The following is a 25,377-nucleotide window of genomic DNA, read 5'->3' as shown; positions in this document are numbered from 1 at the left end:
CAGTCGTCCACCCTCTACCGACCCTCGTGATTGATTTTTGTTATTGAAAAATCAATAATTACATAATTGTTTTGCGATAACCTTAATAAAACGATGTGTGAGTGACTATGACGGTAAGCTTAAGATTTCTACTGACCGAAAGATCTCAAATTGTTGTATTAACCTAAATATTGGTCAAACACTGTCACACTCAGCACCTGTGCCATTGTAAACATTTGCGACTTCATCTGAGTTGGTCCGCTCTCTCCCTAGTGACATAAACCACTCAATTCGAGCTTTACATTTGAATGTGAAACGTATCTGTTTAGTGAATCCAGTTCTTTATCAACGGTTATAAATGACACACTAATTTTTGTCAGTCTCATGTAAAAAAAATCTTCAAAAATATTTTTCTATTTACCGTTATTTTACCAATTTAGTTTGCTTCCGTGTTTTATATGCCTTTATATTTTGAATAACCAAACATAATTATTTGGAATAACTATAGCTTACATACTTATGCATAGGCCTACAGCACTGATCTCTATGAAACTTCCATAGAGATCAGTGCCTACACCTACAGCGAAATTGCCATACATCATAACAGGGGAGTTCCCAACAAATCATGATTTTACTTGAAAACTTTCAGCCCGACGATGACTCACAAACATAACTAAAAATAGTTACTTTTTCACCTATTCTTTCGTCATTGTCTTTTTAAAATTTTAAACCATGGGAAACAAATTTATAATTAAACTTTTAAAAAGTATTTAAAATCTGAACAACCCCAACAAACGTAAATAGAAACAGGTTGACATAAAAACCCACATCGACAAACTGGAATTATTTAAGTGGTATTAGTGAATGCAACAAAATGAAATATGAAGTGATAAAAACATTAACAATACTTTGTACATGTAGGTCATTGGTTGGACAATTTTCTGTTATATAATGATTTATATTACCAGATATAGGATTTTTAGTAGTTTTTTATAGTAGTTTTTTTAGTAGCGTACTTTGACCAAATCTGAAATTAACAACAAACAATGATTAGATTGGTTTAGAGACTTTAGATTAAACAACTTAGGGCAAATGTCTTGATAATACATCATTATGTAATCAAATTTATAGCAGAGTTGGAATGGAATTTCTTTTTCGAAAGGGTTTTTGGGCGATAGTCTTGAACCCTACCACATTATCGTCCGGGGGTTTATATTGCTAACAATATTTGGGTTAGGGTGAGAGTTAGCATCTTAGTTTGGGTGGGTCAAGTGTTATTATTATATTTATTCTTAGAAATTTATGCCTTCATTGCAATTTCAACTCATTTTGTTATGTGTTAAAATAAATGTGGTAGGATTCTAGACTAGCGCCGCTTTTTGGTAGTACCCTAAAACAATTCAGGACCTCTCATGTACAGTAGAGATTATAGTTTGGAAAAAATGGTGTAGATTTTAGAATTCTAATGAAACAGCGATAAGGCAATAGTTGTTTCTTGAAATTCTTCCTTCTGAGTGTGCTTAGAGCGATGCTAATCGCACCTCACCTCGGGATAGATTTGTACAGCCTAGCCTTGTCGAAACAAAACATGTTGATTCATAAACTAATTTTGATTAGTTCCTATGAAGGCTTACGGTGGCTCTGATATATGTGCCGGTACCGTTGGTTAGTACAACTTTTAAAGATCTAAATCGTAGTTTGTTTTATTATTCCTAATGTCATAAAAATGATAAATGTATTGCCAGCAGGTGGGCTGTAAATGAAAGGTTTACACTTTAAGGCTGCGTAATGTTTCTCGCTTAATTATAATAGTAGAACTTGTTTTTCTGTAATATGTTCTTTATGTGATTACATTCTTTGTTTATATTTGTTAGATTGGCCGTTGAGTTTATAAAGATATCTGTCAGTTTTGTATATATTTTCGCCTTTTAAAAAAGAAAAAATGCGAAGACAGCATGCATCAGGTAAATTGAATGACACAGTGTTTTAAGTACGATGTGGTCCCTGAACCACAAGCAGCGGGGTTAACTATTCCAGCCTATGGTGCATTTTCTTACTAAACTTAAAATATGGCTAAATAGTTTTTTACGCAAGATATTCTTGTGTGATGCAAAACTAAACTAGATGGGGTTGCAGTTGTTTTTTCAGGGCCTTATTTTTAAGGGTGGTTTGTCAAAGTAATTGGATCATCATAAATAGGGATGCATATTTTTGTAGAAATGGCATTTATAAAGTTGTAGGTTAATTTGCATGTCCAGTGGCAGCAAATTGATGATATATATTTATCAAAAATTTTAAACTTAAATCAGATTATTATAACTATCATTTTGGAAATTCATTTAATTGATTTAATCTGTCTTATGTTGTATTTGTTGTTGTTCAAATTATTGCAGAGCAATCTGTGTATGCTGAAGAAAATGATCGAATGGAAAATGAGCTGCGCCATAAAGTCTCTAGTTTAAAAGAGGTAATGTATTTTACCAGTGATACTTTGTTTGACTAATGAATGAAGTCGATACCCCAGATGTGATAACTTTGTATAGAGTTTCAATGGGTTCTGAGCAATAATTTGATTTGAATTATTTTTATTGATTTTTTTAACAAAATGGGTTCGGACCCCACCCTCACCACTTTTCTTAAGAGATATTATAGTTGTTTGTTCATTTTTGTTGGGGTTAAACTCATCGTCCAAAGCGTCAATTTTTTTATATAATTTGGTCATGCAGTACTTTTTTAATTTTACACTTTTAACACAAATAAGTGGTAAATTTCACAGAATATTTCTGATATTTTCTTTGGTCAACATAAAGTTATGCTCTGCAGCTTAATTATAAGAGGCAATTTTATTTTCTGGACATATCTAATTTTGTCAAAGTGCTTTTTTGGTTTGCTCAGTTTTGGTATGTCTTACAAACTTTTATCCAGAGTTTTTTAGAAAAAAAGTATAATTTGTAGAAACTTGAAAATTAAAATTTTTATTTTGGTTGGTATTTATATTTATATTCAGGTTTAGGAGATGTCTCCTCCATAGTGGCTACTATTTGGGGGCCAAAAAAAATAAGTGTGCCGCTATACGTCTTCAAGTTATAGTATATTTTTTCATAAAAAAATTAACCTCAATTAAGGTGTAACATCCATTGCTTTAAAACTTGTTTTCTGCATTGCTGGTACTAGATGGAATTTTTTTTGTTTAAATACTTGACGCCATCCAAAAAGGTTAGTGTTTCAAACAGCAAGATAGCAAATGTATTGCAGTTCAACTTTAAACCCAAAGTGTCAATCAATTTAAACACTATTTTGTAGAAGCCATTAAAATAAACAACACATTTTTGTCACTTCTTCACACCTGTAAAGTCACATGTAAAGGTGGTAAATTTTAGGCATATTTCTTTTTTTGCTTGCAGAAACAAATCAAGGGAAAGTGGAACATGCAATATGTAGCCAAAGCACACAAACCAAAGTGAAAGATGTTTTGTTTTAAAATTACTCCAAACCAATAACTTCTTTATAACAACCCATTGACAATGACAAACCACACATACTGAACTACAGTGTTCCCTATAATTAACTAGATCCTTAATATAAAGGCCCTGATAAAAGTATAACAATGCCACTCAGCCAAATGCAGAAAAGGCTAATTCTCTGCAATTTATGGGACGTATTAGGCCTTAAACACTAAACATGATATGAGATTATTTTATTGACCATTGTTTAACATGTTTATTGGGTACATTTTACATATCATTTTTAGTTCTTTAATTAAAAGCTAAATGTAAGAATTTTTATATTGTAAGATTAAGTGTAAATTTTTTCCATTGAGGTACTTTGAATTTGCATTCGGCATGAATGATTTTTTGAACTGGTCGACTAAAAGTGGGTCAAACAATGATAAAACATATATTTTGACATTATTTGTTAATGTTAAGTTTAATACAACTGTCTCAAAACCCGTAATAAAATAGTGATAAAGTATCACTGTTTTTGCTAAAATTTTTGCATAGAAAAACAAAACATATCTTCAGTTAAAGGATCATTACTGAGAAAGTACATAAATAGATTTTTTTCAGTTTTGAGTTAAACCAGAGTCATTCTAGAGACCTTAAAAGTTTTACAAAAATCTAAAAAATTTAGTGATATATTTTTCAATTTTTCTGGTTGGTTGAAATGGAATGACCCAAGAAAAGGCTGTAAACGTGATAATGATATGCGATAATCTCCATTAGAGCTGATCCTGTACCAAATTAATAGAGGATTTTCAGCCATAATTTGCTTTTTACTTAAAAAGTAACAACTCTTACTTGAAAAGTAACTAAACATTTTAGGTTAATACTTATATGAAACCAAACTTAACTCCAAAGTAAATCGGGCTACAACCTCAATATACCTTTGAATGTGTTACTTTATCTAGTTTGCCCGTTTGAGAATAGTAATGATATCATTTGGTATTGTATCAAATATTTTCTGTTTAATATCGGGTATCGGAATAAAATGTCCTGACATCCCTAATATAAATTAAATTTGTCTGAATTTAATATCATAACCAGTGTTTTGGTAAATGACTAGCTTGTTTTGCTTTGTAATAAATATAATTATGCCCCTACTGGATTATACAGCTAAAATTTTAGTATTTGTAGTAATTTAATTTTCCTCAAAATGTATGTTTGACGTCATTATGAATTAATTTATTGGTAATTAGTTTAATTAAATGGACTTTTTTGGTTCAATAAATTGTATCTTTTATGTGAAACTTATTAGGTCTCCATGTCTATTTTTTGTCAAATCGTGCGAACTATAAATTATATTTGCTTTACTGTAGCTTTCTATAAACATCGGGGATGAAGTAAGAGGACAAAACAAGCTAATAGGTGACATGGTAAGTGGCATAAAATGCTTGAATATAGTTTAAAGTTTATAAACTCTTGAAGTAGCTGTTTTGTATACAGAAAGATCTCGTTAATTTGGACCACTTTGTTTCATTATAAAATTTCTGTTTAGCAGGGTATCCAAAGTTATCGGATTTAAAGAATAATCAATTTTGCAAATGTAGCACCATGTTCAATTAAACAGATTTCTATTCAATAAACAACATAGAATACAACTCCAATAATATTGTTTTTAGATATTAATCGGCTACTGTTTTTATCATTCAACTATCGTATGTTGAAAAATCATGAATTGAGTTGAATCACATAAAACTGACATATCCAGAAGACATGACCTCTTAATTTTTTTAAATTGGGCAGGAATAAAATAGTTCTCATTAAAGTGTGATTTACCATTTCAGCATAATTGTTGCAGAAGTGTAGGAGTAATAACAGAGAACTTTTTTTCGATAATTTTTCACATTGACATAGTTAACTACTATGTATTAACAGAAACCTAAATTAATTATATACCAAAAGAAAGGTGAGAGTGTATAGCATGTTACCGTTTTGATTATAAATTTTGCTCTAAATCAGAAAAAATAAAGGTGACATAGTGACATTAATAGAAAAATGCGAAGATAATTTTTTAAAGCTGTAAAAACAGGCAGTTACTATTTTCTTATGTTTGTTAATTCCATTATATGGTTTGGTGTGTCCAAGAACTGTGTGGTCAAGAACAGACTGTTATTCCATAGTTGATACTCTACTAATTTTGAGATAGCATATATATTACTAGACCCAGTGGCTACAATTGAAAATTATATGTAAGCGCATGCTTAAAACCAATATATAGTAAAAATTTGAATAGTGAATCTCAATTGTAATAGGACGATGATATGGGAAAAGTTCAAGGATTGCTTGGCAACACGATGGCGAAGTTAAAGCATATATCCAGAGGCGGATATGGGAAGCTTTACCTCTACCTATTTCTATTTGCTATGGCTGTATTTTTTGTAATGTATATTTTAATTCGCCTAAAAGGGTAACAGCACTTATTTTTTTTAGTTGTAAGATAAAATGCATTGTTGAGATGTGCAATCGGCAATCCAAATGTCTAGAATTTGAGCATTGTGTTGCATTCCGACAGATTCCCATGAAAATTGATGTTTTTTCTTACATTACAATCTTGAACTTGCTAATTTTAGCTCTTTGTATCATGTACCTAGGTACATAATGCAATAATTGGGTGTATGTATATAGTCTATTGAGGGAAAAAGAATTAAACATCAGTGTTTAAAATTTTATTGCAAATAAAATCTTTGCCATAATAGTAAAAAGAAATAAAATAAAAAGTTACAATTGCATATTTGCGCGTCGATTGGTTTGCAATACTGAGGTAAATTATTTCCACAAGAACACAGTGGCACACAACAGTAATGTTTACCATGTGAATGGCTGTTGAAGAATTTGTCACAGTGTAATATTAACAATATTTAACCATTAAAGAAACAAAAGCCACAAGAACAATTCTTCTATAAACGGTTATAATGCAGTTGCTTTTTAGCTACCTTATATGAATTGGAACTGCACACAAGCCTGTAATTAATGGACTGAGTTATAGCAAATAGTACAGAAGTAGAAACTATTTAAATTAAAATAGATATATGACATATTAACGAAGACAGTTAAACAGAATGAACTTGTTTTGCATAAGTCACATTAAGGCTACCACCCTGCTATTTTAAACAACCCAATTGTTAATGAGTAGGGCTATAAAAAGAACAAACTTCTATTTTTCGGATTGTCTTTTGTAAGGAAATAGTTTTTGCTGGTTTAGTTGTTGGTATATGCGGATGCTTTGCACCTTTCAGGAGGCCCATAGAAACATCATGGTTGAATCTAAAAATAAATTATTAAATTTTGTGCACGAAACTGAAAAGCACTATTATATTTTTAAAAGTTTTTTTATTTAAGGTTTTATTTATTTAACTTTTGGTATTCACCATGCTTTAATTAACTGAAATCCTAAAAATTGCAGAAAAACCTTTGCTGTAACCTTATTCTTTCACGGTTGCCAACATTGGTCTGATGTCGCCTATTGAATTGAACAAATTTTGCTGTTTGTTTCATTGTTTTTTTTACCGGATTCAACCTAAAAATACAAAAAAACAAAACAAGATATATTTCTGGTCTACGACTGCATTTCATTGGACTAGAGTTATCCAGCGCTTTATAATGAAGCTTGGTGACCCCTCATTTAAACCACAAGCAGTAGCAAAAAATAAATATGTAGCAATCAGAGGCATTTTCGAGTTATCCATTGATTGCACTGTAACCTGGCGATGAATAACTACTTATTTATACTACGCACAGTTGGAAAGCCGCTTCCAAACGTGCCTTATCCTTATAAGGCTGGGGTCGGCAGCCCGCGGGCCGGATCAGGCCCGCCATTGTGGATATTTTATTTGGGTGATTATGTAGGTATTATGGATTTAAATCGAACCACATAGAAGCATGTATGGACAAAAAGGAAAGTGTCAGAAAGAAAATGTTGCGTAATGCTTTTATAGGTTTGAATCTTATTTGTATTGCCACACAAGAGGTTATAAAGGTTTCTCGTTTTCTGACAGCAATTTATGTAGTATTTATTATTGGAAGAAAACAAAGACTTAACATTTAAATCAAATTGGTATGCCCTTTGTGCAGAGACAATTCTTCAATTTGGAATTATTACCACTGCCTGGCCAACACTAGGTTTAATGCGTGATAACGTGGGGCATGGGCAAAAGAGGGATCACTGCCCTAGAAAATAAATTTTATCAAATTCTTATCATATTTTAAAGTAATAAAAAATAGGTAAAAAGCAAAACACCTGTCTTCTAACGAGGTCACTTAGTTCCTCACGTAAAAGTTGAATTTCATCCTTCATCTTTTGTTCTTGTTCATACTTTTCCCTTTCATGATTTTGCTGAATGATTTTGAGAATTTCTTCATGTTCTTTTTGAAGTTGCTGAAGTTTTTCTTCACTTTTTTGCTTCTCTTTTTCAAGTCTATGATTAAGCAGGCAAGTAAATGAATTAAAAAAATTAATACTTTTTTGCTTCCTGTTTATTAAAGCAAGTAAGCAAATTTATAAATACGTGTCGAAATAAAGACTTATTTTTGTTGGTAATTAGTTTGAATTAATACCTTTCAACATCAGCAGTTAACTGAATAGGACTTCTTGAAGGCGATCGACTTGGTGTTCTTCGTGGGGCTAAAAATGCACTTATTTATTGACTGCAACAGGGTTTTTTCTCAAACAAAAGGTGTAAAAATGTTTTTTGGTATAAATCAATTATACATTTTGGCAAATGGCAATTAGGCACGATATCTTATGTAAATACCAAACTAATATATTCAAACATTAGAATTTTGTCAAATTGTTTATAAATGTAAGTACTAAAACAATCAAGTTTAACAAAACAAAGATTGTTGTAACATACAACTTGGATGCAAATAAGTAGATTTGGATGGCAGACGTGCTCTTCGCGGGGAGGGTTCTCTTGATACTCGTCTTGGTGTACTCACTTTGGTGGATGGCGATGATTTTACTGCAACAGGCTTCTAAACAATGAAAGAAGTAATGATTATCTTTTAGTGAAAAAAATTGGAAATGATAATTATACCTCAGAAGCAGATTGACTTGGAAAACTAGAATCAGAACTGGAGTCGGATTTTGCTGAAGTGTTTCTAGTAATGTATTAAAGTACAAAGTATTAATTTTTTACGGTTTTCTCAATGATAAATATAGTTTAATGTTATTCAATTCCATAAAAAATCAAATTCATACCTTAGTCTTGAAACAGTTGAACTTTTTCGAAACCTTAGGGAAAATGGAAAAACGGATATTAAGTGCAATTCAAAAATTATATAAGTCCAATTCAGGGGTTCTTAAACTTATCGAGACCTCCCCTTGACATCATTTAATGAAACTCGCGCAACAGAGCCCATGTGATTTTACTGTTGCTTTAAAGTTGAATCATCTGCATTATTTAGCCACAGTTTTCATGTTAATATAAACATCGCACAGACAGTGTAACGAGACGCCTAAAAGGTAAACTGTTCCAAGGAAAACTGGCGTTATAAAAAAAAAAATGTGACAAATTACAATATAAGAATGTGACAATTACAATATAACCATAAAGTAATCAAGTTACAAATAGCGTAACATCTTCGTCAGAGAGCTAAATAATGGTTTTCGAATCGCATAATATTTTAAGGTCGCGATATACGTTCGGTAAATATAAATTTTATACCATGTGATATGTTTTTTGCTCTTGGCTGTGATCGAAAACATGTAGCCTTCATTGTAATAAAAAAATGGGCTGGTCGTCATTGAACTGTTTGCCGCAGACTGTGTCTGAAATAGTTACCTAAAGGCTTCCCCCAAAAAGTGTACGATACAGAATTAAATTATAACACAAGAGCAATATTGTGTGTTGTGTCTGAAATGGATCGACTAAATGACCAGCCTGCAGTTATGCCATTATATGCACACAGTCTACTCTAAAAAATACCATAGCTGTGCACTTTTTATCAGTAATACACGTTGTACCATCATTGTGTGAGTTTGCTTGAAGCCGGATGTTATAGCTCATGATTTAAAATAGGATTGGGGCAATTCAACATGAAAACAAATCGCACTGGTGCGTGTTGTTTCTGTACTGGAACGACCAAATACTCGACTATAGCACACAAAACTAGGCTAAGCAAGTCACACATCTTTTACCAAACAAAAAAACGTGTCATATAACGTTAGGGAATCTCTAACAAACTTAATCTTTAAGTTTTTAGCAGAAAATATTCCACTCGATAATCAAGCAAATCCGTAATCGGGTACCACTGCGTAGAACGTAAGAAAAAATTGTTTAATTATGAAAATTTCTTGCCATTCAAAGTACTGCAATAAACGCGATATTTTAGAACTCTGGTTATTTTTCAAAGAGAGTAATTTTTTGTGTCTGTGATAAAATCACTTTGTTCTATTAAAGAGCATCACGACACTTCTTGCTTGAGACAGAGCGCCTTTGCGTACATTGCTCCGCTTATATCTTCGCGATTTGTGAACATACCAATGGAGCGACAAATAGATAATTTGACAGCATTTAGTTTAACCAGTGTCCCGGAATATACAAAACTAGAAGAGAAGATTCAGATCAATAAAAAACATTTGGTAATTAGCACATAATAATGTGCGACAATAACGGCAAAAAAGTACTTTTAAAAAAATATTCGTGATTATTTAAAAAAAAATGAGTGAGTCCTTCACGTACTTCACTTTCCTCTAGGAGCGCACCCCTAGTTTGAGAACCCCTGGTATAAGTAATACATCACATACCTTTTCTCAGTTAAATCTTGCTTGATAGTTGCTGTGCTGTTTCTCCTCTAAAAATTGTGTTTAGATTATTACAAAATCAACTCATGTTCCCAGAAATCAATAACAATTAAGCGATTATAGTAGTATATAGCTAAAACGATTAAACTGTCAAAGGTTTATTTTAGCCAAAATTTTTACATTAACTTGTTTGGCATCTTCCAATTCTTGTTTTAACCACGAGGGAGCAGTGTCAAATTCTGATGCCTCAGAACTTGTGTCATCATTGCTACTTAACGACTGTTGCAAGGCTGGAACCTGATAATAAGCATAAATGCTTTATTTTGATTTCCAGAGTAAGTTAACAGGAATGTCATTTAGCTTACCTTTAAACTTTGCATATTGTTTTTTTCTTTCAAGGTTTTCTTTCTCTTTTCAACTGAACTAGCACTTGGAATAGGTGCATTTGTCTCAACCAAAATAAACAATTTGTCCTGATAGGGTATTAGGTTATCAAGAAAGGCTGACAAACCCTGTGAGGAATATTGCGATCTGCCAGTATAAGATAAAATAGTTGTAAAACTGCCAAAATTTAATAAAATTGTGTTTATTGTATTTCATTGATCGAAACTGCTAGTAAACCTTATATCCAATGAGTCTGTACAGTTACTTAAAATAAATATTAATAAAAAACGTCCCCAAAACTTACGAGATGTTGAGAATCGGAAGTGGTTTGTAAAATATTTCTGGCAGCTTAGTATTGTGTGACTGGTTTAATGATTGTCCATCAGCATCATTAGCATCTATAAATATTTGGTAATTCGATTGGCATAACAAACAGACTGAACCAAGAACAAAACATGAAATACAATATTTACCGACACAAACATGTATTTTATATTAAATCTATTTTAACAGCGATTTTCTGGTTCAGGTGTGTCGCACACGACTCTTTGCCCAACTTTGAGCGATTTTTTTGTTTATATTGTACTAGAGTAGACGAAACACCCGGCGTTTGACTTGACAATACATCGCGTTTTTTATAATAACGGCGATAATCGGCAAACTCTTTTTTACCTGGACAAATACAGTTTAGTTTAGCGAGTAAAATTGCAATGGGACAGTTTTGTTTAATAAATGGAAACAAAATATACATAATAGTACATTGCGGTTATTCAATATATCAAGCATGTGTCCGGAATTTGCTTTTTCAAAAATGGTAACCAAGTTTGTTTTTAGCCACAATGAAAAGCAATAGTGATTAAGAGGCAACAGACTAATGCCTTTACATTATAAAAGTATTGAGTTGAACCTTTTAAACACATTACGCTAGATTACTTTTCAGTTACATGTTAAATTGCCACAATCATTTTTTTAAATCATTAGCAAACACGCGGCTTTAGCAAATCTACGTAACACACGGCTTTAGCAAATCTACACGGGGATGGTACAGATACAACATACTTCATTAGGCAGCCAACTTACACGGACGTGGGACAACAAACCTTCCAAGAGTAATTTGGCAACGAGAATATGTAATACATCGCGAGATGGATATATAATTTAACATGACATAAAATTGACCAAATGTGCACCGCCGCGTAGTGCAACTTTTAGGGCGAAAGAAAGATGTTATGACTTTTCACAATATTTTCGCTTTATGGTCTATAAGCCAAACGTTGCTTTTCATATCACGCCGTGCGACTAATGAATAAGAAGGTATAACGCCATACGTAACATTGACTTTTAGTTTATTTACAAATTTTCACAAATATTTTATTAAATGATAAGCTGTAACGCGAGGCTTTAGTAAACTTTCAAGGGGATGGTACAAAATAATATGTTACAGTAATTTAGAGGTAACACCGCTCGTTGGCTGCTTGAATTTTGTTTAACCACGCAAACTATATCGTTTATTAGCCAGGCTTACGGCAGTAATCTAAGCATTTTTTCCAGAAAATTTAGAGCGACATAATATTAAAACTGATACCAACCCTAATTAACATGGAAACCGCAGGGAGTTTAGTCTAGTAAACGAAGTGTTCCCACTTTAATAGTTAGGGGTAGTGGTAACGCCGTTTTAGAACAACCTGTGACTTACCATCGATATTAACATCTTGAAAACTCGAAGCACGACTGACATTTTCTGAGGCAGTATCTTGTTGATAGCTGCAAAAAATGACACTTCGTAAGAGGTGAAAAAAAATGATGTTACAAGTTTACAAGGAACATCCTGGTACATATTAAGTACGAAACAAGTTTCAGTCAAGTAAAATATCTACCATTTCCCCCTTATGCTTACCATTTAAGAAAGCATTATTATTAAAATCTGCCTAATATAACATTTACTATAGACCAAACACCCAGTGCTGCGGCAACTGTCGGGTCCAAGTAGAGTTTTTATTCGAAATCCTTATGACAAAGCAATGCTATGTAAACTGTGTAATATAGACAAAGTTAAACACCCTCTCATAATGGAAATGGTAAGTTATGGTATGGAATCAGACTTATTGTAGTTTCTTACAGCCTCACAGTGGCCGTATCATGTTCACAGGTCGTATGTTTTAATTAACAGACGGGGCGACGTAGCACACACAAACACGTCCCAAAGTCCTGCGACCGAAATACTTTGTGAGTTGTTTTTCATAAAATAGCAACAGTATATTAATGTTTTTTTAATGCGAGATATGGGTTATGCGTTTTTTTATTATTTAGGCTGAAAACATTTTTCAGAACATATATTGTTTTAGTCGAAATTATTTTTTGTTTAGTTTGCTTTGGTATTTTTCAGACAGAAATTTGTCCAGAGTTTAATAGAAAAAGTATCAACATCCCAATCAAATTTCACATGACCAAAAGGTGGTAAGTAGATGCAGTTTAGGGGTCTGCCCCCTAGGGGCCTTTGATTAAGGTGAAAAAAATCCAAAAAATTATACACACACAAAAACATCTTTTAGATGATTCACGGTCCAATTAAAAAAATTAATGCAACCAACAAAACAATAGAGGTATTTGAAACCCAATTTATTCCCAAAATCAGCACTACAGGAAAAGTAGTGTCTAGTTTGTCACATAGGCGGCGGGCCGGATGCGGCCCGCGGGCCGTAGGTTACCGACCCCTGTTTTAGTGCAAGTGATGTGGTATCAAAGAATGCGTTCAGCTGTAAAAATGGCGCTAGGTTTATGCCAATAAACTGTGAAATTTTTTTCAAGAGCCATCTCACGTATTTCCATTCGAGAGAAATCTACCGTACGAGGGCAACAAAAACTAAGGTGACTTGTCTCCAAATGTCTCTTTACATTGCTCGGGTTTAGTGCAGTAGGTGCTAATACTTCCACACGGAGCACAGAACACACTTAGGTTTCTATCTCTATCATAATTTACCACAGTAGAACAAAACTGCAAATGTGAATCGTTATACTTCATTTTCTTCCTCTAGGCCTCTAGGCATGTCAAACTGATACTAACGTAGAATTACCTGCAGTAATGTAAACTTAAAATATAGCTGAAATATAAGCAGATGTATAACTAATTAGCACTTTTGTAGACTACAGGTTGAGAACCACATTCTATAGACCTAGTACAATATAGTGTTTTGGCTTCTACTATTTGATAACCTTTGTCACATTGTAATTAGCCTAAAATGCTCTTTGTCTTTTTGTTTAAAAGATTGAATGTTATCTAAATGGGTTCATTTGACACCCTATGTTAGCTAATCATTCGTACTGCAGGTTAATTGCACGTAAAATGCAAGTTATCTTGCTTTGTTTAAAGTTGAAGCGAAGGTGTGATCAATATAAAAAAAATGACCTGTCCACTAACATTAGGTACAGGAGAACATACATTGTTTTTATTGCTACTTTTGAAAACCTCGATTTTCGGGTAAATTTATATATGGTTTTATCAAATATTCAAAACTTGAAAGGAAAGAAGACTTACAAATGATGACGTTTGTCAAAATAAAAATTATTTTTTGAAATTTTATGGCATTATTGCCCATATGGTAGTAGAAACAACAGATAATATCAGATTGAACAAGATACTAAATGTGTTATAACTAGGGCGAATATTTTTTGACCTAAAAAATAGGAAATTTTGACCTTAAAAAATAAAATTTTGACAAATTTTAACGTAGATATAATTTATTTTGATAAAATTTTGACCTTAAAAGAGCTAGGCGACATTAATCACGCGTTTTTTTATGCCGTATATTGCTCTAATAAAGATATAATACGGTTAAAATGACTTTAAACACAAATCAAAACTAAATTTTTTTGATAAAATTGAACGACAAATTTCAAACAACTGAACGACGAATTTCAAAAAGCTGACTATATATTTTTTTTAATTTTGTAAACGATTTGTGTGCATTTTTATTTGATTTGAGTTTACAAAATTTTGACAAATTTTGACAAGTCAAAAAATATATTCGCCCTAGTTATAACCAATTGACATTTCAGCCAAATTTGTAATTCAACAAAACTTTTATACCTTGAAAAGCATAATTAATCTATTTGATTGTTTTGTCATAGTAATTACACATTTTTTATAGCCGACATTCTGTTAAAATAATAGTTTTTAGTGTTATTTCCTAAAATAAAATTTTTAACATTTAAATTAGGCCTAACAACCTTCATTTCTTGGGTATATGAAAATCAATTAGGTTTGATTATTTTTGGAGTTAAAAAGAGTAAACCATTCCCTTAAAGTGAACAAAATATCGCTTTAAAGGTGTATCAAATTAAGTTACTGAAGCACGAACTGGTACTCAGTGTAGAATGACAATGACATCAACGACCACAAAACAAAGTTATCACATATTAGCCAAGAAGGGTTTAGCATTGCCACTTAGGTATTTTTGAAATATTTTTTTGCTTAATTATACCTGGTAACGCTTCTAATGCTGAGGGTGCTGGCAGTGCTAAATGAACGTTGATGACTTTTCTCAGAACTCGGTGGTTGAAGATGTGTTCCAGTGACACCAGAATCAACTGGTCCGAACCTTGTTCCCCAAAAAAGTATATTTCCATTGGCAGAACCAACAACGGTGTATGTCGATCCACAGGCAACAACCTGCAACAGAAATATCATAATGTATTTCAGTTATTAAATAAAACGTTTTTAAATATTATGTTTCTTTTTACCTTTGGCATCTAATCTATCAATAGTCGTAGACCTACTGTTAACATTACATACACTCCATACCACAATATCTTGGTCTTTAAGACACTTGACAAGGTAAGGTGATACTTTTGTTTTTGCATCTTTAGTTGCCATTTGGCCATCTTTATTGCTGCAATAAAACAGGATAGGTAAACATCAAATATAAATACAGGTCAAACGAAATACCAATCATTGCCCGAGCTAAGTAGGGGTGAAAGCAGTTTTAACACATAATAATTTGGTAAACAAAAACAACAAAGAACTTTTACTATATAATAAAAAAGGAAAAGATTCAGTAAACTTGCTCATGGCCTTTTGTGGCTACTGAGGTTGTAGAATCTCTTTGTCCTAATAAATCAACCTATAATCTTAAATTTACAGCTAGCGTTAGGAGCAAGGTTATTCGATTTAATTTATATGGAAAAGCAAGGAACCACCAAGTGGTAATTTTAATGAACAGACAGTCAGACATCGGCTCAGAATATATTAAATATATGTAAAGGTAATAGCAATGTAGTTGATTTACCTTCCCATGACAAAGACATTGTCTGGTTCTGTAAGAACCACTGTGTGGTTTGGGCCCATCGCAACATCAACAACAGCTTTTAAAGACTTCAGAGCAGTAGGCACTTTTTTACATTCAACTTCGGTCTAAACCAAACAAAATTAAAAAATAAAACACAAAACATTAAATTTCAAAAATAAATTTTATCTTTTAAATTTATTATTATTTTTCTACACATAATTAGGAACATAATACAGTGAATATTTTCTTTATTTGGGAATCAGTTTGCAGATACCAAATGTATTATAATGTTAACAAGCTTTTACAACCAGGCTGATCAGCTCAAAGACCATTGTTATTCAGTCATTTTTTTATGATTACTATACCTTTTTTAACTTGCTATGAAAAGCCATTAGAAAACCGGTCCGCTCATTTAAACCAAGCTTATTGTAATTGTTGTTTCCACATGCAAGTAATGTTCCAACTTCTGCAATAACATAAGTATAAATAAAAATAATAAAAAATTTTTAAAAATTTAGGTCAATATGGCTTGAAGGTTATTGGCATAATATTACAAGAGCAAGGTTGCTAGCGTGTTAACACTGTATTAAACCTAATATATATTTGGGGAAAGATTTGTTTGTTGTTCACTAGTTAATCTGTTGTTTGAAAGAGATTAAGCAGAAGTATGGCTATCATGTGCAAGCAAGTAACATGCTTCTAGCAAGGAGTAAATCAACTTTAAGTTGTATATACAAAAAAGGGACAGTAGTAAAAAATGCGACCAAGTTTTGCCAGGGACATTTGCATAACAGCACACATTATACAGTACACAGGGTGCATTCTAAAAGGCTTACTGAAATTAGTCAGCCTGATCAAGAATATAAGACAAGCAAGGTCAGACAAGAAAAACAACCAGCCTGCAGTGAGGTTCGAGAACTATTTTTGCAGTTACTATCATTACATATAAAATGGAAGACATATAAAAAAACAAACAATTTGTATACTGTCCTTTTTATTCTGTGTGCATGAACTCTTGCGTCAAGCACATATTTGCCATGTGTCTAAAACACACTTGCCAAAAAGAAAAAAGAAAAAAAATGTGCTGCTTTTATGGTTTACCCAGGTGCAACAAAAGACAGCGTTTAGCGATTAAATTGGGGTTTGCATTAACATAAGAAGCTTGACCCAATTAGTTTGTCGCTTCGGACAGTGAGTTTAACACTGACAAAAAGAACAAAAAAAATTTGTAGCACTTACAAAAGGGGGGTCCAACCCCCAATCCCAGGTACCCACTGCGCTTGACATAATTTTTCTACTTTTCCAAAGATGTAGTGCTATACAAGCATTCAACCAAGTTGATGGAAGAAGGTAAAATGTAATTGTAGTACATATTTTTCATGCCAAGTTTAACCTGACACTGTAGTGAACCTATTAATGTGCATCCACGTGCACCGAAGCATGCACATCACCCTTTTCCTGTTTCGCGGCTGTACTTTATAAACGCGTGTTTGTGTTCCCCTTAACTTTACCATGTCACAACTATGCAATAAAGCACCAACCGCTTTAACGCAGCGATTATAATAGCAAATAGTCTATTTAACCTGCAAGGCTGGGTATTATATCTAGCATACATTTGAATCATAAGAAATTATGTTATGCAAAATATGTCCTTGATTTTCATTGTATTTACAAACCTGTAATAAATATCGTTGCATCTGTAGTACATCGGACATCACGTACTGATTGGCTGATGTGTACTTTAACAGGTTCTATCCTGTTCTCCTCATTACCTGTACCCAGTCTTCCATGTGCACCGCAACCCCAGGAATAAACCTACAGCATAACAAGACAGTTAAGAGTAGAGTAACCTTTAGCTGTACTTTAAACAATTGAATAAAAGGAGTTTTAATTGGACCAGTCAAAAAACAAAACACTAAAATTCCATTACCACTAAAACTTAAATTAATGCTTTACCTCCTAAAAGTAATAATTCAGGGTGGCAAAACTTAGCTACCACAAAAATAAACAAAGAACAATCTGTGACTCAGGGTGGCAAATTTTATGGTACATACAAAATACCTTCTGGGTGACAAAATGAGTTTTATAAATACGGAATCATAATCATCTGCTTAAACCTACTAAAATTATTTTATTCAATTTATTCTGCTAAAATGAAGATGAACTTGGTGGAGAAAACAATACCAGTGCACAAAAAATGTACTAAAAACCGCCTTAACGTTGTCAACTGCAGTGATCGCACCTGAGAAAGTTTTTTGAACTTTTATTTTTCGACCTTTGTAAAATCTAGTTAAGTAGCCCTGTTCTAGGAGGTATTAAAGCAAAAATTGGTAGAATAGTAACCTGAAAAAGGTTATAGTATGTCAGCAAAACCTAAAACCCTTATAGAATTGGTTTATCAAAACCTAAAACCCTTATAGAATTGCATTGGAAATTTAAGTAACAAGCATTTGAAATTTGTTAATTGACCCTTGGTTAACTAAAATTAATAACTGTTCTTGAAATATCTTATACAAGGTTTGCTACTGCCAGAAGCTGATCGTCAAAGTACTTAGGTATTATATTGTACACTTCACTTTCCTGTCATAACTATTACTTCAATACACTATTCTTATTAATGGCAATTATAATAAGGTTGACATTGACTTAATTAGTGTTTAATATGATTCAGCTAATTCTAGACTACATTTTCCATAGTAATATTCTATTTTGATGTTCTACACTTAGGAAGGAATGTTCATGCTATGTTATTGTTTCCTGCTAGTTCATCATGTTGGTGGTGTTGGGCATTTGCAAATTTTACATTCCTAAATTTATTAAAGACAATGTTACCTATGGGCTTCATACCTGTTAACAAAGCATGTTAACATCCAAATGATGCATACCTCATTCCTTTTTAAGGCAATATGACTCTGCAATAGTTTTCTATATAACATGCTGCATCATCATCAGTTTTAACGTTTTTAAATAATAAGTCTTTTTTTACAAAAATCATTTAAACACATAAAAAACAGTTATTACACACACAAAAAAAACAGCCGCTGTGTTTTGTATGATGAGACTCGGTTACAGTTTTTTTAATGTCTCTGGCAATATTATTCTTATTTGTTTTTGCGAAGCCTTAGAAACACAAATATATTACATATTTTTGATTTGTCCACTTTTACAAGACTAACGGTTCTTTTGTTTCATGCAATTTGTACATTGTTGGCTAGAAACTCAGTTCTGTTACTGTCTGTGGTGTTTTCTCTCCATTCTTTAATCTGTTGTATTTTAGGCTTCTTAGTATAAATTTTTATGAATCTTTCAATTTTAGATTTTCAAAAAATATTTCTTGCCCTGCTTTTATATTTTGCTATTGTGTTGTTCTTTAAACTGCTCTGTTACTTGCTCTAAATGGCGCCAGAAAAAGTAATTTCTTCTTCTCAGGACTTCCTCCTTGATTGCCACTAAATAAAAAAAAATTTAGTAATAATATTTAAAATAAACTGAATGAAATCTGCAGCTTATATTAAATGTTCCAGATGTAATTCTGGGCTGAAACTAATTGTCTTAATTCACATAAGATGAATTGCTGCTATTGGTCAGTCTAAATAGGGTATTTACCAGGTCAAATATACAAAAAAAAACATTATGCAAAGTTTTGCTATGTTGGTGCCAAGTTAGTGTATTCTGCAACCTCTTTATATCAGTTTATACAACAGTAACAAAACCCGACTGGACCATAAAACAGGTTTTTATATCACTACCTCGCCATCAGTGGAAAGTGCCACAACATGATGGTCACCACATGAAACCTGGGAAACATCAATGGGAAGAAGTGCCTCAATTAAGCGAGGATTTGTGCTGCGGTTGTAGTCTCCATGTCCTAAGCAACCTTGCTGGCCATCACCACATGTCATTGCAATTCCATTGTCAGAAACAAAAACAGTAAAATTTGCTCCACAACTTGCCCTTTGAAATCAGTTGCAAAAAATTATAAACCAGCAGAATATGATACTATGTAAAACAATGCAGTTAATTAAAAAATCACATTGTACAAAACGTGTTAAAGTTTTTTAACCAGAAAAAAAAAATATTAACCAGAAAATTTATCATAGTAACCAACAAGAAAAAGGATGTTTACAAGTGTATTTCAAACTTGTGACAGGTTAAGGTACAAAATTAAAATAGATAGAGTCACAATATTGACAAATGCATACATGACAATAGATTTTCCTTTAAGTGCATCAACCGACACAGGATTGTTAATAGTTTCCAAGTTTCCCTGACCAAGTTGACCAAAACTGTTATCACCCCAAGTAAAAACCAAATGATCCATTGCAACCACAACAACATGGTTTTGGCCAACAGCCACCTTTAAAATACCTTGCTTTTATTGATTTGCCAAGAGATGTTAAAACATGCAAGACATTAGTGTACCTGACAAATTTTTATTTTTGATGGTAATCCATCTATGAGACTGATGTTCATCATGGAAGTGTTGTAGGAATAAAGAACAGAACGCAGACCCTCAGCCTGCTGTTTTCTTTCACCCGAGCTACGTGAGCCAGGGGTAATATGGGGGCGGGAGCCTGCAGGATACCTATCCAAAAGGGTTGGAACATGAACATTTTCAAGCTCATTCGCTGTTGGTCTTTGTCTTAAAACAATAAAGTTGTAGTGTTTGAAAGGTTTTGATCATACAAAATGTTAAATATATTGGTAAATGGAACTTACTCTGGTTCTTTGTTTAACATTTCCTTGACAAGCTTTCTTAATTCTGACGAATAGTCACCACGAATTGGTGCAATTTGCCCATTCATTATCTTATTAACGAGGGCTGGAAGGTTTGTGCCCTCAAATGTCCTGTGAAGTGTTGCCATCTCATAAAGAATGCAGCCTAAGGCCCAAATGTCCGATTTTTCATCATATGGCTTACCCTCGCAAATTTCAGGTGAAATATAATATGGAGTGCCTAATAAAAACAATTACAGGACAAGGTAAATGCATTACAAAAACTTGAAACATATAACTTTATTTTCTATAAATAAACCATGAACAGATAAAAGCAAAAGTACAAAATAAAATTGTTTATATCAAGAAAGGTATACCTAAAACTGTGTTAGCAACATTATTGCTGGTCATAACTTTTGATATGCCAAAGTCCCCAATCTTTACATAACCATCTTTTGTTAGAAAAATATTAGCCGTCTTAAGATCACGATGTAATACTTTCTGTTCATGCATGTAACTGATCCCATACACTATTTGGCCAAATTTGGTTAGAATTTCCTTTTCGTCAAGAGGTGACTCCTAAATACAAAGCATATAACTCTAAAACTTTTGTATTAGTTTATAGACACTCCAATTATTATAATACAAATTCAAAAATAAATAAAAAACTGAACAAGCTATAATTAAAGTTTTACCTACTTTACATAAGTATATTTCTAAAGCTTTTTTAAAAAAAACATTTAGGTTTGCCCAACTTTAAAACAATTTTGTTGTCAAATGACTCTATAACCATTTTGTGCGAAACAAACCCATTCTGTGCAAAATAAAACAAATTTAATCAAACTACCTATATTTTTTAAGAATTTCAAGAATTACAGTGCAAAATATTGTCATTGTTCAACACACTTAACAAAAGCTAAATTACTAAACATTAAAAGTATACTACGGCATTTATAGTTTCAAACTTGTTTGCTGAGAAATTGTGCAAGAGTTCCATCGTCAGCATATTCCATTTCAATCATTAGTGTACCATTTGCCTCAAAAGTGTCGTAGTAGCAAATTATGTTGGGATGGTTAAGCATGGCAAGAACTTTGGTCTTTAAACAAAGGAATACCAAAGATAACAAATATTTGATTTTCAATTTGAGTGTTGGCGAAAGCACTTACAAATGACAAACCTCATTCATGGCCATCTGTCTTTCTTGATTATTTAGCTCTGTCATGTTGATTTCCTTTAGTACCACCTGAGAATTGTCATCTTTTTTTCTGTACAAAACTGCTGTCCCAAATGCACCTATTATTAATTACAAATTAAAAAAATATCATCATGAATTAATATATATATGTAGTTTTTTTTAATAGTGCAAGGATATTAACTGGTGATTTCTTGATAAACTTTTGCTCGCACTTAGTACAGCACATATGTATTGTCAGTAATATTTGATAACTTTGCAATAAATTTATGGTTTATTTTGACATCATAAAGCTTTAATTTATTATGGTAATGGCATAAAAACACCCAAAAGGCAACTATAACACTTTTTAAACTTATCCTGTACCTTTTCCAACCATTCTTATCTTCTCAAACAAATCTATTGTTTGATATGATCCACTGCTCCAATTTCTTAGCTTATCTGGCTGAAAATACATTTCTCCAACTGTACATTTCTTTTGGTCAATTTCAACAAAGAGATCAGATGCAAGTAGTTCTTTAGATAAATAAACTGGAATCCCTACGTGATGATGACAGATATAAGTAAGTAGTTTATGCACAAATAAAGAGAAATAATTGATAAACGGGTGTGTTTATCTTACCCAATAGCTTATTTAGTTGAATAACAAATCCATCTTGTTGACACCCAACAGCTATAAGGTCCAGTCTACATTGGTCAGTTTTTTCCACAAATTTATCAAAAAGGATCTTGAAAAACTTTCCTAAAAACAAGTACAGGTGAAATTTTGCGCCGTTCTTACCAATGCAAGTGCAATTAGCTTCGGGTGAGTGCTAATTGACCAAACTGGCAGACCTACTAAACTCAATCTCTTCATGTATAACAAATTAATCGCATTTAAAAATTTTCCGTTTCCCGAAAAAAAAATTTCAGAGGCTCTCAACAGCTTTTTTAAATTCTTATAGTGTCAAAGAATACTAAAAGAGCTTAACATTGGAATTTCAGACTTCACTTTTGCGTATCTGCACACAACCATAGCTTATTAGCTTTAAACTAAAGAAAGCTGCTAATTATTTTCTAATAACTAGAAATATGTACCACATAGTTTGGCAAGTGGAACATAGGAGTAATGCATAACATATTATATATATATATATAGTAATACATTATTAATTAGATTAAAACGTAAATTTTATTTTAATGAAGTCAACTCTATATTTGGTATTTACCTCTAAGAGTTAAATGTAATTATTGACCAACACTGAGCTTTTTGGCAATATTCCTTCTAAGAAAAATACCAAATACAAAATACCAAAAACTACTTCAGAAATTGAAAATATTTTACTGACTCAGATTTATCTTGTCACCACAAAAATTAAAAAAAATGCTGAGAGCAACTGAATTAATTTCGAAAGTCATAATCTTAAAATAGAATTTCTACGAAAAATATTAACATATTGTTTTGAGCATCATTTTTTACAAAATCGACCCTGTAAATTGGGGAATAGCACTTTAATACAGGTTTTAAAGCCTCTAAAAAGATAAAAAACACCTAACCGAAACCTAACACTGCCACAAGTCCACCTTATTATAAAAATTTAAAATCATCATATTTTAATAACAGTTAATGATGGAAAGCTCAAAAATTTGGCAATCCTATGTTTTTTATTTAGATGTATAATTGGTGGAAATATGGTAAAAAAAAGAATTCAACAAGCAACTCAAACATGGTAAAAACGGCTATACATTTATTCATCTCCTAAACAATCGAGGCTGAATATAATTATAAGATCTATGTTAACGCACCGAACTACAAAGGCAGGTTAAAGCTTTGGTGAAAAGCAATTAGGTAGGACAGAAATTCTCAGATAACGTGGCAACAATTTTTGCGAGTATTTGTTAAATACTCACCAGACTGATGAGTGCAGATTTTAATTCTAAATCAACCCTGCAATATCTAGGCACTGATCAAATACAGTTTTAAACTTACCTGGACCAAATTTTGCTGATAAAATTGAGTTTGCACCAAGTATACCCAAGTTGTTATCAAGATGAGTTAGAAGAATCCCACTTGGTTTACATGTCACCATAAATGCAACACATGATACCTAAAATATCTATTTTGTATTTTCCACACCAAAAAGCCGCGACTAGATTATTTAAACTAAAATATTTTATCTTTGATTTAATATATAGGTACCACTAATTTTAATAAAAAGGTTTGATAAAATAGCATTACCTTTTGACCTGGATCTAGGGAGCAATAAATAAGTGCAAGCAAAGAGTCGAAAGTAACTGTGTCATAATTATAAAGCACAGCAACAATGTCTTGATTGACAGATTTTTCAAGTACAGCAGCCGACTTACACTTGCTGGAAACAACAAGCAGCTTGACTGGAGTATGCCTGATTCCACTAAATATAAGTAAATTAATAACAGGTTTTAGATTTGTAAATAACATTTTAAAGGGCCGAAAACATAATTACCACTGAAAAACTAAGTGGTGGACTGAAACATTTATGTGCTGTAAAAAGTGTCACAAAAAGGTAAATGGACTACTGTTAAATTTTAATAAATCAGTGCATTTTTCAACTAAACCTAACTAATAACAAAGACTTTGATATGTCTAAAATTGTTAGTTACATATACACCTAAAAATTGTTCAATTTTTTGGCAGTTTAATTTACTAATACAAATTATTTTCAGCTTATTAAATATAATAACTTACTATTTTAAAAAAATAGGCTTGCCTGGAATTATGTTTAGCATTTATCTTGATATTAGGCTACAATGTTTGTGTACCAGAAAATAGTTTGTGTACCAGAAAAACTAAAATAAATTGCTTTACATCACCTTGAGCTGTTTATGATGGTGGTTAATTCTTTTGTTTTCAGTACAATTTCAACAGATTTTGACACCTTGGAATTGCTGCCTGCACTAAGTGTTTTGTGCTGTCTGGTATGGGTTGGTTGACCATGAGGATTGGAGTTTGGTTTAGGAGATACGCTCCTGGCTCTCTTTGATTGTTGAATATTTAGCTTTTCTCCTCTTCCTCTCACACTTCTTGACATCATTAATCAGAGAACCAATAACAACTTTGAGAATCCAATATTCAGATTTTAGAACAAAAAACGAGTATTAAAATTTTAACATAACTACCTAATTATTATTTAAAGTAATAAATTATTAATTTAAATTTGCATCAATTGTTTTTAAGTAATTATGCATGGTATTTATATACCAAATCTATTTGTTAATAATAATTTATATTTATGCTCAGACCTTATGAATTTTGCCTTATCCCATGCTGAGAGAAAGGTTGCTAAACCCTGTTGTTTTAGGGATCTAATGTGGTTGAGTTGAATATCAACAACAATTCTTTCAAACTTATAGAACTGGCAAAAAATCATTGGTTTAAAAACAAAATCATTGGTTTAGAAACAAGTCTTATTTGACAAACATAATACAAAATCAGAGCAAAATTTGGATATTTTTCTTGTTTTTCTTAAGAATCAGTTTTACTCATAAATCTTGTCAAAAAAACATAGCAACAATAAAAGAACCTCATATTTTTTCGCTAAAGTTACTCATAAACTTTT

The 25,377-nt window shown here is 32.2% G+C and overlaps 2 protein-coding genes across 5 annotated transcripts; one reads left to right on the top strand and one right to left on the bottom strand.

Moving 5' to 3' along the window:
• The first annotated feature begins 1,851 nt into the window (after positions 1-1,851).
• LOC146164202 (BET1 homolog) lies at positions 1,852-6,985 on the top strand. Its single transcript, XM_083381444.1, has 4 exons — positions 1,852-1,943; positions 2,373-2,446; positions 4,796-4,852; positions 5,732-6,985. The coding sequence occupies exons 1-4, from the start codon at positions 1,922-1,924 to the stop codon at positions 5,888-5,890; spliced, it is 312 nt and encodes a 103-aa protein (XP_083237570.1). The 5' UTR covers positions 1,852-1,921; the 3' UTR covers positions 5,891-6,985.
• Positions 6,131-24,932, bottom strand: LOC146164201 (uncharacterized). 4 transcript variants are annotated; one of them, XR_014494508.1, is made up of 29 exons: positions 24,632-24,932; positions 24,018-24,192; positions 23,769-23,886; positions 22,422-22,541; positions 22,166-22,339; positions 21,785-21,900; positions 21,572-21,703; positions 20,984-21,185; positions 20,610-20,847; positions 20,313-20,532; positions 20,093-20,247; positions 19,640-19,844; positions 17,567-17,705; positions 16,256-16,356; positions 15,891-16,015; positions 15,407-15,494; positions 15,087-15,274; positions 12,302-12,369; positions 10,910-11,003; positions 10,587-10,752; positions 10,402-10,518; positions 10,225-10,271; positions 8,677-8,709; positions 8,513-8,576; positions 8,330-8,450; positions 8,034-8,100; positions 7,717-7,894; positions 6,848-6,996; positions 6,131-6,743 (listed from the first exon to the last, which is right to left on the bottom strand). XR_014494508.1 is itself a non-coding variant. In XM_083381442.1 (29 exons), exons 1-28 carry the CDS (start codon positions 24,850-24,852, stop codon positions 6,940-6,942), a joined length of 3,729 nt encoding a protein of 1,242 aa, XP_083237568.1. In that variant the 5' UTR covers positions 24,853-24,932; the 3' UTR covers positions 6,131-6,743; positions 6,901-6,939. The 4 variants fall into 4 exon arrangements, 2 of the variants coding, with proteins under 2 accessions (XP_083237568.1, XP_083237569.1); XR_014494509.1 differs by having other exon boundaries at positions 6,889-6,996; XM_083381442.1 differs by having other exon boundaries at positions 6,901-6,996.
• Between the last annotated feature and the right edge of the window lie 445 nt (positions 24,933-25,377).

The sequence above is a fragment of the Ascidiella aspersa genome, chromosome 2 (genome assembly GCF_963924565.1).
Source record: "Ascidiella aspersa chromosome 2, kaAscAspe10.2, whole genome shotgun sequence".
NCBI lineage: Eukaryota > Metazoa > Chordata > Ascidiacea > Phlebobranchia > Ascidiidae > Ascidiella > Ascidiella aspersa.
This window is presented reverse-complemented; position numbering and strand designations above follow the sequence as displayed.

What these genes read in the sequence shown, in the direction of transcription:
- LOC146164201 (XM_083381442.1), bottom strand. Translation starts at nt 24,852, where the DNA reads ATGATGTCAAGAAGTGTGAGAGGAAGAGGAGAAAAGCTAAATATTCAA. An exon ending in CCCTAGATCCAGGTCAAAAG is followed by an intron (nt 23,887 to 24,017) that starts GTAATGCTATTT and finishes TAGATATTTTAG; the next exon opens with GTATCATGTGTTGCATTTAT. An exon ending in TACTTATTTGCATCCAAGTT is followed by an intron (nt 8,101 to 8,329) that starts GTATGTTACAAC and finishes GTGCATTTTTAG; the next exon opens with CCCCACGAAGAACACCAAGT.
- LOC146164202 (XM_083381444.1), top strand. Translation starts at nt 1,922, where the DNA reads ATGCGAAGACAGCATGCATCAG. An exon ending in AAGTCTCTAGTTTAAAAGAG is followed by an intron (nt 2,447 to 4,795) that starts GTAATGTATTTT and finishes GCTTTACTGTAG; the next exon opens with CTTTCTATAAACATCGGGGA. An exon ending in ACAAGCTAATAGGTGACATG is followed by an intron (nt 4,853 to 5,731) that starts GTAAGTGGCATA and finishes CAATTGTAATAG; the next exon opens with GACGATGATATGGGAAAAGT.